Source organism: Rhododendron vialii, chromosome 7a, assembly GCF_030253575.1.
Source record: "Rhododendron vialii isolate Sample 1 chromosome 7a, ASM3025357v1".
Lineage (NCBI taxonomy): Eukaryota > Viridiplantae > Streptophyta > Magnoliopsida > Ericales > Ericaceae > Rhododendron > Rhododendron vialii.
In genome coordinates, this window is record NC_080563.1 from 1,301,540 (window position 1) to 1,315,232 (window position 13,693).

General features: G+C 38.7%; 2 protein-coding genes across 2 annotated transcripts; both read left to right on the forward strand.

Annotated features, from left to right (window-relative positions):
* The first annotated feature begins 299 nt into the window (after window positions 1-299).
* On the forward strand, window positions 300-13,384 carry LOC131333616 (putative UDP-rhamnose:rhamnosyltransferase 1). Its single transcript, XM_058368236.1, has 2 exons — window positions 300-963; window positions 12,232-13,384. The coding sequence occupies exons 1-2, from the start codon at window positions 387-389 to the stop codon at window positions 13,098-13,100; spliced, it is 1,446 nt and encodes a 481-aa protein (XP_058224219.1). The 5' UTR covers window positions 300-386; the 3' UTR covers window positions 13,101-13,384.
* Window positions 7,708-8,766, forward strand: LOC131333617 (UDP-glycosyltransferase 91C1-like). Its single transcript, XM_058368237.1, has one exon. It carries the CDS (start codon window positions 7,788-7,790, stop codon window positions 8,511-8,513), a length of 726 nt encoding a protein of 241 aa, XP_058224220.1. The 5' UTR covers window positions 7,708-7,787; the 3' UTR covers window positions 8,514-8,766.
* Window positions 13,385-13,693: the final 309 nt, after the last annotated feature.

A 13,693-nucleotide genomic window follows, 5' to 3' on the forward strand; every position in this document is an offset into this window, starting at 1 on the left:
GCAAGCCAGTGGATTCTCCTGACCCCATTGGAATAATGGTGGGGTCGAAAATTGATTAAGATTATATTCACATAATTGCTATTAATAGATTATTCATGGAGTTGTCCGATTTTAACCGTTCATTTCAGCTCTGGATAATTTAATTTAAACTTTTTTACAAATTTTTTTTATTAGAATTCGAACCACGTGTAAAATACTATTCACAAAGAGCTTTGCGAAAAAGTTTTTATCATATTCGCCATAGCATCAAACCCCTCTAGCACTATTTATTTTTTTTGGGTCAAGCGGAAAATTTATGACCACGCATATCACTCACTCTTCTCAAACCAAACTGCACTGGACTAGACTAAACTAGTGTAAACTGCGAAATTCTAAACAGTAGTACTATGGAGAGAGAAACTATCCATGTGGTGCTCCTCCCTTTACCAGCATTCGGCCACATGATGCCATTTCATCAACTCGCCATCGCCTTAGCCGAAGCCGGTGTGCATGTCTCCTTCATCTCAACCCCTAAGAACACACAGAGACTTCCAAAACCCCCTCAAAACCTGTCACCCAAGATAAGTTTCGTCTCGCTTCCTCTGCCAATTTCGGACTCGAGCCCGTTACCCAAAGGGGCCGAGGCCACAGTTGACCTGATCTCCGGCGAGCAACTCCCATACTTAATCAAAGCGTTCGATCTCCTTCACAAACCGTTGGAGAAGTTTGTTGTGGAGCATTCACCTGATTGGCTTATTATCGACTTGCTCACTCCCTGGGCAACTGACGTGGGAAAAGACTGCGGTGTCCCGGTTTTGGGGTTCTCACCTTTCTCCGCCGCGACTTGTTTGTTTTGGGCGCCGTCAGAGTACCTAACCGGCGACGGCCAGAAGAGAGTCCGGTCGTCCCTGGAGAGCCTGACAACGCCGCCGGAGTGGGTCACTTTTCCTTCGTCGGTAGCTTACTACAGTTTCGAAGCAGCAGGTACTGTCAGTGCATTGAGCAATTTTACCATTTACAAACGAGATAAGACTTAGGCTCTGTTCCGAATTTTTTTTTAAAAAATAAGTATTTATTTTGCCACTTTTAATTCAAAAATAAGAAGGGACATACCACAAAATTCTTCTTAAAAAGTTCATTTCACATTTTCAAACTCAAAAATAATGTAAATGAAAAAAAAATTCAATTTTTTTTGCACCGTATTAAAGATCTCAATGAGATCTATCAAACAAGATCCATAGTAGTGGAAAAATTATTTGCGTAAACACATGATTTTTGAGCTTGAAGTTGCTCCATAAAAAAAAAAAAACTGTTATGATAATGGGCGCCGGCGGAGGGAAATCGTACCGGCGGCAGCGCCGGGCCGTCTTCGACAACTGGACGGCCGATCCGAGCCGTCCAAAAATTTTAAAAAAAAAACCAAGGGGGCCTATGCTGGAATCAAAGGCATCTGAGGTGTGTAGGGTGCTTGATCCGAGCACCCGTTTTCCGTGTATATATGATCCGAGCCGTCCAAAAATTCAAAAAAAAAAAAAATCAAGGGGGCTAACGCGGGAATCAATGGCATCCGAGGTGTGTAGGGTGCTTGATCCGAGCACCCATTTTCCATATATATATGAATCATCATATATACACGAAAAAGGGGTGCTCGGATCAAGCACCCTACACACCTCGGATGCCGTAGATTCCCGCGTTAGCCTCCTTGGTTTTTTTTTTTTTAGAATTTTTGGACGGCTCGGATCATATATACACGAAAAAGGGGTGCTCGGATCAAGCACCCTACACACCTCGGATGTCGTTGATTCTCGCGTAGGGCCCCTTGATTTTTTTTTTATAGAATTTTTGGACGGCTCAGATCAGCCGTCCGGTGGCCGGAGACGGCCCGGCTTGGCCACCGGTACGATTTCCCTCCCGCCGCCCATTGGTACCTATATAAATTCTACCAAAATAATTACCCTCTCTTATTTTTCGGAACAACTCTTCTTATTCAACAAAAAATAAGTTCTTTTTTTGTTTCTGGAACCCAGCCTTATTCACAAGTCATTTCCGGAGGCGAGAAATTAATCACAGCCGTCCGTTTCGGCAATTAACGATCTGAATTTTAATGAAATTTTTTAAAAAAAAAGTTAAGTTAAACTTTTCTAAGGAAATTTTTTATTAAAATCTGGACCGTTAAATTCACTTTAAACGCGAACGATCTGAGCTCCGTAAACCGTTATTCACAAAAACGGTTGCAAAGAAAATCTTCTCTTTACAAACATAACTTTGAAACACAAGTTCAGATACAACTTTGTTTGTAGCTCTTTCTATGCACGAGGCCTATGTACATCAACCAATTTCGGACACAATTGTGTTTTATAGTGTGTTCCTAGAGTTATTGATTACATGGTGCATTTACATATCAACATGATTGTTGGTGTGTCTGATATTTTTAACACATTGCAAAAAATTATCGGTCCCAATTATCAAGGTGGACTCGAAAAGGGCTAAAAAAAAAAATTACAAGACCAGCGTCCAATAATCTTTCAAAAATCAAAGATCACCTTGTCTTGTCTTTTCTTTTCTTTGATATATACAGGGTTAATCCACCATACATCTACGAAGTAAAGATTTTTATTATCATATATAATTAGGATGGATGGATCTCTTAAACGTTCACTAATCTAACTAAACTATGCAGATTTGTATGATAAATCAATATGTACTCCGTGCATATTATTGTGTGATCAGTACTCTAATGGACTTTTTCCCTGGTTGTGGTGATAGTACTTCCGCTAAGTTCCTCTAAAGGACTTTTGGTTTTTTTTGGGCGTTTTTTGTTTTGTCCTTATTTAAGGTTTTTTTTTTTTTACAAATTTTTTATCCCTATTGTTTCGTCTTGACTTTTTTGGTAATTTTTTAATTTTTTTGTCATTTATTATTATTATTATTTTACTTTTTCGATTCTCCTTGTTGAGACGATTGAATAGGGGTAAATTTTTTTACACAAAATAAACAAATGTGAAAAAAGTTTAAATAAGAACAAAATGAAAAAAGTCCAAAAATCCCTTGGCAGAGCTTGGAATCAGCGATGCTACTATGCAGCGGGTGCAGTGCTGTGCACCATCCGAGCCATACGTTCGACAATTCTATGGTACAGATTTCATCAATGTCCGTTCGGCAATCCAAGCTATTCATTGCCGAGAGAAAATCTAGATCATTGAATTGCCGAACGGACAGCTCAAAAGCACCATCCCAAAGAGGAAAAACAAGAGCCAAGAAGCATAATTTCCTTCAACATTAATCCAGTTACTTGTGTCTGTTTTTGGTGGGTGTAAATGTCACAAACAGGTAAACCGAATGAATTTTACGGAGACGATGCTTTAGGGATTTCAGCGGCAAAACGGTTTGCCAAAACAATCAATGCGAGTCAAGCCATGGCAATACGTCACAGCAGAGAGCTAGGAGGCGAGTACCTGAGCTTATACGCCAAGCTCATCGGAAAACCGGCGATTCCTGCAGGATTGCTTCCACCTGAAAAACCAAAAGAACGACAAATCACCGGCGAGTCCTGGGTCGGGACCTACAAATGGCTCGACCTACAGGAACCCAGATCCGTCGTGTTTGTTGGGTTTGGGAGCGAGTGTAGACTTAGTCGAGAACAGGTTTACGAGATAGCTTACGGGCTTGAGGAATCGGAGCTTCCATTCTTATGGGCACTAAGAAAACCCCTCTGGGCTAAGGATGATGTTGATGTATTGCCTCCGGGATTCTCCGAGCAGACTTTTGATCACAAACGACAGAAGGTGTGCTTTGGGTGGGTGCCGCAAAGGGAGATTCTGGCACACCCATCGATCGGAGGCTCTTTGTTTCACGCGGGGTGGGGTTCGGCGATCGAGGCGTTGCAGTTCGGGCATTGCCTAGTTGTTTTGCCTTTCATGGTTGATCAAGGGTTGAATGCGAGATTTTTGTGGAGAAGGGGTTGGCGTTTGAAGTAAAGAGAGGAGATCACGACGGGTCATTCGAGAGGAGTGATATAGCTAGGGCTCTGAGAGGAGCCATGGTGGGGAAGGAAGGAGAGGGAATGAGGGCTCGTTCGAGAGATGTCGCTGCGCTGGTTGGTGATCGAGAGATCCATGAAGGATATATTACTGGGTTGGTTGAGTTTCTGAAAAGTACGATTGAGAAACAGAAATAATGGATCATCACTACATGCATGAATGTGCATGCAAGGATTTTAACTCCAATATTCTAAAATGGAGACAAGTTCTATGACTGGTATATACTGTATGTAATAATCGGCAGTGCCATCGATGTGACAAGCATCCCTTGTGCACAGTATTTTTTCGTTCGCGGTGTTATCCTCTCTCTTTGAGTACACACACACACACACACACACACATATATATATATATATATATATATATATATATCTATCTATCTATGTGTTCATTGTGGCGATTTCATAACACTACAATCACATCGTTTTTAGGACTTGGGGTAAACTTTGTTCATGTAATAAAAAGATATTTCGGTTGGTGGTTGTGGTAGGTGGGAGGAGGCTGCTGTGAGTAAATTGCAACAATGGTTCGAATTTTAGAAAGGACTTTTTCATAGAAGAATTTTATTAAATTTTAGGCCATTAATTATTGAAACGAAAGATAAAATATTTTCCAAAAATAGGATAAATTAACATAATTTTCAGCACTGCATGTAATTCCTGCAGCATCGATCTGTTTTGTAGTTTTCAGCACGTATATACCAGGCCCAGCAATTATTATTAGCACCTAATTCCAACAAGCTAGCTAGCTTCACGGATAAAAGTATCAACTAGCTAGGTATGCGGACCATAATCTTTGTTATTCCAACTAGAAAGGTCAAAAGTGGAGATGTTAAATTATTTTGAAGGCTTATGTGGCAATTTGACATTAAGCTCGCCATTTCCAACTCTTATGTCAAATTATTTTGAAAGTTTATGGTCAATTTTTGAAAATTGGCTGATGTTAAAGTTGGCATGTTGGAATTTTTCTTCAAAGCCACGTCATCTCTCTTCAAAGCCATGTCACTTTTTGGCATGATAAAAGACATCATAGTTGGATGACGACTTAATGCTGAAACTAGCCGTTTAATTGTCCACCTTAGCTTTGACATCGGTCTCCCATTGGAGATGCAAGGGTTTGCTCTGAAAGGGAAACAAAGAGATGCGTTTGGATTTGTTTTTTTTTTCCCCAACTTTTGGGTTACCTGTTGCTCAAATAAATAGTGTTATGCCTTTCCGTTATAGCCGATTTGGATGTTGAGAAAAAAGTGTGATAAAAAATGGGAGCCTTTCTCTCACCAAATCTAATCATTTTTTGGTGAGAAATGGAAAAAGCCAATCAAAAAAATTATTTTTGTATATAATTTTTTCTCTCTGTTTCTCACCCAAATACTCAATTGAAATGAGTGATTTGGCAACCTCTAACCCTCCCTTTTTGATAAGTGAGTAAATACGCCTATTTACGCTTCCTAACTTAGGCTTGTTATGTCCATTTAACGCGCTACTTAGGTTTGATAATTGTTAATTGCGTTTCAGGACTTTGATAATACATGGATAATATTTGGAGCTAAAGTGCAAAATTAGATTTTATTTCGTGCCAAAACAAAGCCGGCCATAAAATTAACTAAAGTTTGAAGCGGCAATTCTAACAACCCGAGTTTTTAAGTCAGCACACATCACCATTTCTATGGTGTCGACTCCGGTCTTACAAGATATTGTGCTACGTTAATCTCCGCTCTACGCTTGGAATAACTCATTAATTTAGGACTAGAAAATCGTCAAACACTTTTCTTACCTTACCAAAATCCTCAATCCAAACCAAAGGGCCGGGGCTCTTAAAGTGCAGTAGTATCGATATGCCCAAGTATCTCTGATGGGAATAAGAGATCAGAGACTTCACTCAACTCAAACAACTCTCTATTTTCATTCAACTTTCAAATTATACACATGCAACTTTCATATATTCATACACAACGTACCTAACACACTTTCATCTCTCCGCACATCTCATATCACAGCTCTCAAATCACTCCACTTGTGGTGGGGGGATTCCCCCGACAATTGGCCCACGTCCTGCAGGAATTGGAATTAATGGTGTCAATCGATAATTCCGTAGCATCACATTTGTAATATTCACCATATTTTTCCCTATAAAAATTGACAAGTAAAATGACACTTCTCCGACCATAAATAGAAGTCTAATTAATATGAGTAATGCTACATACACAGCAAAAGTGCACAGATTTTTTGTGGGGCCCACTACGGGTCACACACAAATAATCTGAGCCGTTCATTAAATGTAAAACATTTTTTCAAAGGCCCTTGCAAAAAATCAGCTCAATCCAATACTTATAAGTGCTCAATTCAATCATTTAACTTTTCATTCGAATTTGAGGATAATGAAAAGTTAGATGATTGAATCAAGCACTTATAGGTATCGGATTGAGCTGATTTTTTGCGGAGGCCCTTGAAAAAATGTTTTATATTTAATGAACGGCTCGGATTATTTGTGTGAGACCGGTAGTGAGCCCCACAAAAAATCTGTGCACTTTTGCTGTGTATGTAGCATTTCTGAATTAATATGGTGGTATATATATTATACTAGTTTTGAGGTTAATTTAAAAGAAATCTATGCAATTAGCCCATACAAATCCCTTAGGTGAATTTTTTTCCAAAACTACCGACATGTAGAAATTTTTGCTAAAATTTTAAGATATCACTCATTTTTGGGTCGCATGTATAAACATAAATAACGTTTACGCGTATATACACAATCTTGTCTCTTTATTAAAACTCACAAGTAGTTACATGAATTATATATATATATATTTGTTATCAATATAGAAAGACATGCAATTGGACCCCTGCTAGTCACAAATTTTGTGTCTGCCATTCAACATATATACTACATAATTTACAATATTTTCTTAGAATGTGTGAAAAATGTATTAATTAAAAGGCAAGATAGTAAATTTAAGTAAATAGAAACAAAAAAAGAGAGTATAAATTGTGAAAAAGAGGGTGTGAAATCAATTTTGTAGAAAAACAAAATGAAAAGGGATAAAGAGAAAGGTGGGAGACTGGGTATTTTTTTTAGGTGGGGTATGCTTTTGTATCAGTATCACGTATCCAAAGTCCAAACATATTGGGGTGGAGGCATCACAGCCTCTAGAATTTCTGGAACGTCTATGGGTTCAAAGAGAAAAGCAGATTAATGATACAGATTCACTTTGAAGTACATCTGTATCAATATTTTGTTATTTCAGAGTAATTTACGGGTACATTTTCTTTGCATTTAAAATTTTGGATAAATTGTCAGGGGTGACATGTCAGTAGAAATGTTCAAAAGGAGTTAAAGTATTACACGCGGTTGAATATGACAATTTGCAGGCCAGCCGGTTCACCTGACCCACTGCTAATAATGGTGGACAATTTGCAGGCCAGTGGGTCCTCTTGACACCATTGCCCATTGGTATAATGGTGGCGTCGCCACCAATAATCAAGATTATATTCACAGAATCGTGTTGTTCATAGAGCCGAGCAATTTCGATCGTCCGTTTCGGTTATGAACAGTTCAATTTTAACAATTTCCCGGAAAATTATTATTAGAATCTGAACTGTGCAAAATACTATTCACAAAAAGTTTCGCGATTTTTTTTTTCCCATATTCACAATAGTATCTAAAAACCCTCTCCACTATTTATGACCACGCACACTCACTCTTTTCAAACCAAACTGCACTGGACTAGACTAGACTAGTGTAAACTGCGAAATTCTAAACAGTAGTACTATGGAGAGAGAAACTATCCATGTGGTGCTCCTCCCTTTACCAGCATTCGGCCACATGATGCCATTTCATCAACTCGCCATTGCCTTAGCCGAAGCCGGTGTGCATGTGTCCTACATCTCAACCCCTAAAAACACACAGAGACTCCCAAAACCCCCTCAAAACCTGTCACCCAAGATAAGTTTCGTCTCGCTTCCTCTGCCAATTTCGGACTCGAGCCCGTTACCCAAAGGCGCGGAGGCCACCGTCGATCTGATCTCCAACGAGCAAGTCCCAAACTTAATCAAAGCGTTCGATCTCCTTCAGAAACCGTTGGAGAAGTTTGTTGTGGAGCATTCACCTGATTGGCTTATTATCGACTTGTTCACTCCCTGGGCAACTGACGTGGGAAAAGACTGCGGTGTCCCGGTTTTGGGGTTCTCACCTTTCTCCGCCGCGACTTGCTTGTTTTGGGGGCCGCCAGAGTACTTAACCGGCGATGGCCAGAAGAGAGTCCGGTCGTCGCTGGAGAGCCTGACAAAGCCGCCGGAGTGGGTCACTTTTCCTTCGTCGGTAGCTTACCGCAGTTTCGAAGCACCACCGGGTACAGTCAGTGCATTGAGCAATTTTACCATTTACAAACGAGATAAGACTTATTCACAAGTCATTTCCGGAGGCGACAAATCACAGCCGTCCGTTTCGACAATCAACGATTTGAATTTTAATAAAATTTTTCTGGAGAAAAGTTAAGTTAAACTTTTTTACGGAAATTTTTTAGTAAAACCTGGACCATCAAATTCACTTTAGACGCATACGATCTGGGCTTCGTAAACTGTTTTTCACGAAAACGACCGCAAAGAAAATTTTCTCTTTACAAACACAACTTTGAAATACAAGTTCAGATACAACTTTGTTTGTAGCTCTTTTGATGCACACGGCTTATGTACATCAACTAGTTTCAGACACAATTGTGTTTTATAGTGTGTTCTAGAGTTATTGATTATATGGTGCATTTTCATATCAACATGATTGTTGGTGTGTCTGATATTTTTAACACATTGCAAAAAATTATCGGTCCCAATTATCAAGGTGGACACGAAAAGGGCTAAAAAAAAATACAAGTCCATCGTCCAATAATCTTTCAAGAATCAAAGATCGCCTTGTCTTTTCTTTGATATATACAGGGTTAATCCACCATACATCTACGACGTAAAGAATTTTATTATCATAATTAGGATGGATGGATCTCTTTAACGTTTACTAATCTAACTAAATTAGGGCTGTGCAAAAAATCTGGAGAACTGTGAAATCGGTCCGGACCGAATCGATCTGTACCTTTTGAATTTTGTCCGTTGATTAATGCTTCGGACATGGATTGAAAAATTAAAAAATCGTGACTCGCTGTTTGGTCCCCGAATTTTTATTACAAAACCGTGGATTAACCGAATCGGACCGTGAGAATTTATTATAAATAAATAAATAAAACTCTGTGTGTGTGTCTATATATATATATGTATATATATATATATTAATATATATGTCTATACATAAATAATTTTCCCCTATAAATAAATTAATAAAATTTTGTATACCACATTCAGTATTTTACTTAATAATGGGATATAATGTAAGTCTACATAAAATTTAAGGGGTAAATCGTAGTTAGTTAGTATCACGGTATCAGTAATACTATTACTATTTTGGGATACTTAAATAGGAGTCCTTTCCCATATAAATACTTATGTCCTCATCCTAGTGGGTTTAAAAACTTATCTTTCCATCCTAAAATTCAAATAAATCCAAAGCTACCCTTTCTCTCTCCTAATCTTTATAATATTTTACTCTCTTTATCTTTCCTAATTTATCTCATTATCTCTCCTATCTTTTTCTCTCATAATCTTTTCTCTCTAATTTTCTCACGCCTAAAATCTAAAAACAACATTTAGAAATAAAACTATCATCTACCAAACTTGAAAATGAATATTCATAATAAAATTGCCCTTACAAAACTACATTAAACTAAAATCATGACAAAATTTGAAAAAATCAAAACACACAAATGACAAAATTTATGAAACCACCATGAAAAAAAACATTATGAATATGTATCGTAAAATTGTGCCGACATACACTACACTAAATCAAAATAATGACAAAATTCGAATAAATCAAAACACACATACCGAAATCATGACAAAAATTATGAAATCACCATAAAACATAAATTTTCATGAGAATTGATGATCAACTACGACAATCATTTCATGAAAAAATTTTGCAATTTCATCATATTTTATCACGACCCATTTGCCACAAAATGATCAGTCAAATCATGCATTCAAATCAAATCGACCATACTTCTCCCAAATAATTTCTATAAAATTACCAAGAAATTTGTAGCGCAACACCAGTTCATGATTATTTTCTCCAAACCAATCATGTTTTATCATAAGCTGTTTCGACAAAAATCAATCAAAAAATTACTCAATTTTGCTCCTCTGACTAACCAGAAATACATCACGGAGTATTGCCTTTGGTCAAATCCAATTTTGATAGTCAAATGTTTCAATCAATGATTCAACAGGAGGGCTATAAGATGGATGAGACAAATACCCATTTGCCTCATCAAATCTCATCTTCAACTGTTCGGAAAAAATATCCAAAACCAATTAGGGATGTTACAAATTTACAACAATAGAAACCAATCTTCGTGATACTTCTCCAAACACATCATTGGCGGTATCCATGGTAGAAGAAAACCCATTTACAAATGTATACATCACGAAAAGATAGGGAACCCAACAAATCTGAGATAATGTATCTCCGAGCACTAGAGTCGGGCTTTGAGCGCGACGACGTGGGTGACGGCATTCATGGTCAGATCTTTAGGAATGAGCGACGACGTTTGTGGCGGTGGCGTGCAGATTCTCAACGATGAGAACGGTAGCGTTCATGGAGGTGGGTCGCCGCCACTCCTTTCTTCCTTTCTTTTTTTTGTTGAAAATAGGGGGCCAAGATAGGGGGAAAAGGAGGGAAGAGAGCGCGTGCGAGAGAGAGAACTCACCGGACATGGGACTCTCCGGAGGTGGATCGCCGGAGAAGAAATAGAGCAGGGGTGGGATTTCGGTTGAGAAAGAGATTGAGAGAATAATTTAGGGTTAGAAATTGTTTAGATGGGAAGAGAATTAATTATGGCAGATGGGGAAAATATATTAGTAATATATCAAAATATTAATTAGGTAGACAATATGTATATATATTATGTACAGGGGTATGATGGGGCAACTATCCATTTTGAGGATGAAGACATAAGTATTCAAAACCACTAGGATGTGCACCTAAATAAGTCCTTCAATTAGGATGCTTATTTAATTTCTTCTACTATTTTCTAGATCTGATTCTTCAAGAGAGTAAGTCTACATAATTTTTTTATTGTTATTTGGTTTTAATGAACGTATGGAAGACTTGAACTGCATGTATTTTTTCATTTGATGTTTTGCTTTCATTTGGTGTATGCTCTGTTCTAGAACTGCAATGCAGCATTGAACTGTAATGCTTTAGTCTGTGAGATATATGATTGTATGCTAGTGTTTAATTTTTACGTAACAAAATTCGTGGACAAAACCGTAACTGATCCTCGGGTCACGGATTGGATTGGAACCGAACCGTAGGACTTTTGGTCTAAACACGAATTTCATTTTCAAAAAACTGTGACTAGCGGTTCGGTCATCGAATTCCTATAAATCCAAACCGAACCGAATTGCGAACAGCCCTAAACTAAACTATGCAGATTGGTATGATAAATCAATATGTACTCCGTGCATATTATTGTGTAATCAGTACTCTAATGGACTTTTCCCCTGGTTGTGGTGATAGAACTTCGGCTAAGTTCCTCTAAAGGACTTTTGGTCTTTTTTTTGGTCCTTCTTAATTTTTTTTTATTTGTTCGTTTTGTGACAAATTTTTTATCCCTATCGATTTGTCTTGGCTTTTTTAGGCTTTATTTTGGATATTTTCAAAACTATGTGGGTAAATTTTTTACTTTTTTTTGCCCTTCATTTTTCTTGTTTTTGCTTTTCTGGTTCCTCTCGTTGAGACGAGTCAATAGGGGTAAAAAAATTGACTCAAAACGAATAAATGCGAATTTTTTTTAAATAAGGACAAAATGAGAAAGTCCAAAAATCCCTTGTCAGAACTTGGAAACGGTGATGCTGTTGTGCAGCAGGTGCAGTGCTGTACACCATCCGAGCCATATGTTCAGCAATCCTATGGTCTAGATTTCATCCATGTTCATTCGGCAATCCGAGCTATTCATTACCGAGATGAAATTTAGATCATTGAATTGTTGAACGGACGGCTCAAAAGCACCATCCCAAAGAGGAAAAACAAGAGCAAAGTGGCATCATTTCCTACTACATTAATCCAGTTACTTGTGTCTGTTTTTGGTGGGTGTAAATGTCACAAACAGGTAAACTAAATGAATTTTACGGAGACGATGCTTTAGGGATTTCACCGGCAAAACGATTGGCCAAAACAATCAATGCGAGTCAAGCCATGGCAATACGTCACAGCAGAGAGCTAGGAGGCGAGTACCTGAGCTTATACGCCAAGCTCATCGGAAAACCGGCGATTCCAGCAGGATTGCTTCCACCTGAAAAACCGAAAGAACGACAAATCACCGGCGAGTCCTGGGTCGGGACCTTCAAATGGCTCGACCTACAGGAACCCAGGTCCGTCGTGTTTGTTGGGTTTGGGAGCGAGTGTCGACTAAGTCGAGAACAGGTTTACGAGATAGCTTATGGGCTTGAGGAATCGGAGCTTCCATTCTTATGGGCACTAAGAAAACCCCTCTGGGCTAAGGATGATGTTGATGTATTGCCTCCGGGATTCTCCGAGCGGACTTTTGATCACAAACGACAGAAGGTGTGCTTTGGGTGGGCGCCGCAAAGGGAGATTCTGGCACACCCATCGATCGGAGGCTCGTTGTTTCACGCGGGGTGGGGTTCGACAATCGAGGCATTGCAGTTCGGGCATTGCCTAGTTGTTTTGCCTTTCATGGTTGATCAAGGGTTGAATGCGAGATTTTTGGTGGAGAAGGGGTTGGCGTTTGAAGTAGAGAGAGGAGATCATGACGGGTCGTTCGAGAGGAGTGATATAGCTAGGGCTCTGAGAGGAGCCATGGTGGGGAAGGAAGGAGAGGGAATGAGGGCTCGTTCGAGAGATGTCGCTGCGGTCATTGGTGATCGAGAGATACATGAAGGATATATTGCTGGGTTGGTTGAGTTTTTAAAAGCAGGATTGAGAAACAGAAATAACGGATCATCACTACATGCATGAATGTGCATGCAAGGATTTTAACTCCAATATTCTAAAATGGAGACAAGTTCTATGACTGGTATGTACTGTATGTAATAATGGGCAGTGCTATCGATGTGACAAGCATCCCTTGTGACACAGTATTTTTTCCTTTGCGGTGTTATCCCCTCTCTCTCTCTCTCTCTCTCTCTGTGTGTGTGTGTGTTCATTGTGGTGATCTCATGACACTACAATCACATCGTTTTTAGGACTTGGGGTAACCTTGTTCATGTAATAAAAAGATGTTTCGGTTGGTGGTTGTGGTAGTTGGGAGGTGGCTGCCGTGCATATGGTTTGAATTTTAGAAAGGATTTTTTCATAGAAGAGTTTTATTAAAATTCAGACCATTAATTTTCGAAACGGAACGATAAAATATTTTTCATTTCTCTTATTTTCCAAAAAAGGATCAACTAACATAATTTTTAGCACTTATACTCTAATTTCCAGCATTGAAGCATGTAATTCCCGTAGCATCTGTTTTGTAGTTTTCAGCGCATAATGGTTTCCGTGCCTTACTGGAAAGTATATGCAAACTTGTTCGCTGTGGAGATTGAATTTGAATGGCTGCAACTTGT

Excerpts from the sequence above, each read along its gene's own strand:
- LOC131333617 (XM_058368237.1), top strand. The coding sequence starts at position 7,788 with ATGGAGAGAGAAACTATCCATGTGGTGCTCCTCCCTTTACCAGCATTC.
- LOC131333616 (XM_058368236.1), top strand. The coding sequence starts at position 387 with ATGGAGAGAGAAACTATCCATGTGGTGCTCCTCCCTTTACCAGCATTC. Across the intron at positions 964-12,231 it reads CTACAGTTTCGAAGCAGCAG|GTAAACTAAATGAATTTTAC; the intron begins GTACTGTCAGTG and ends TGTCACAAACAG.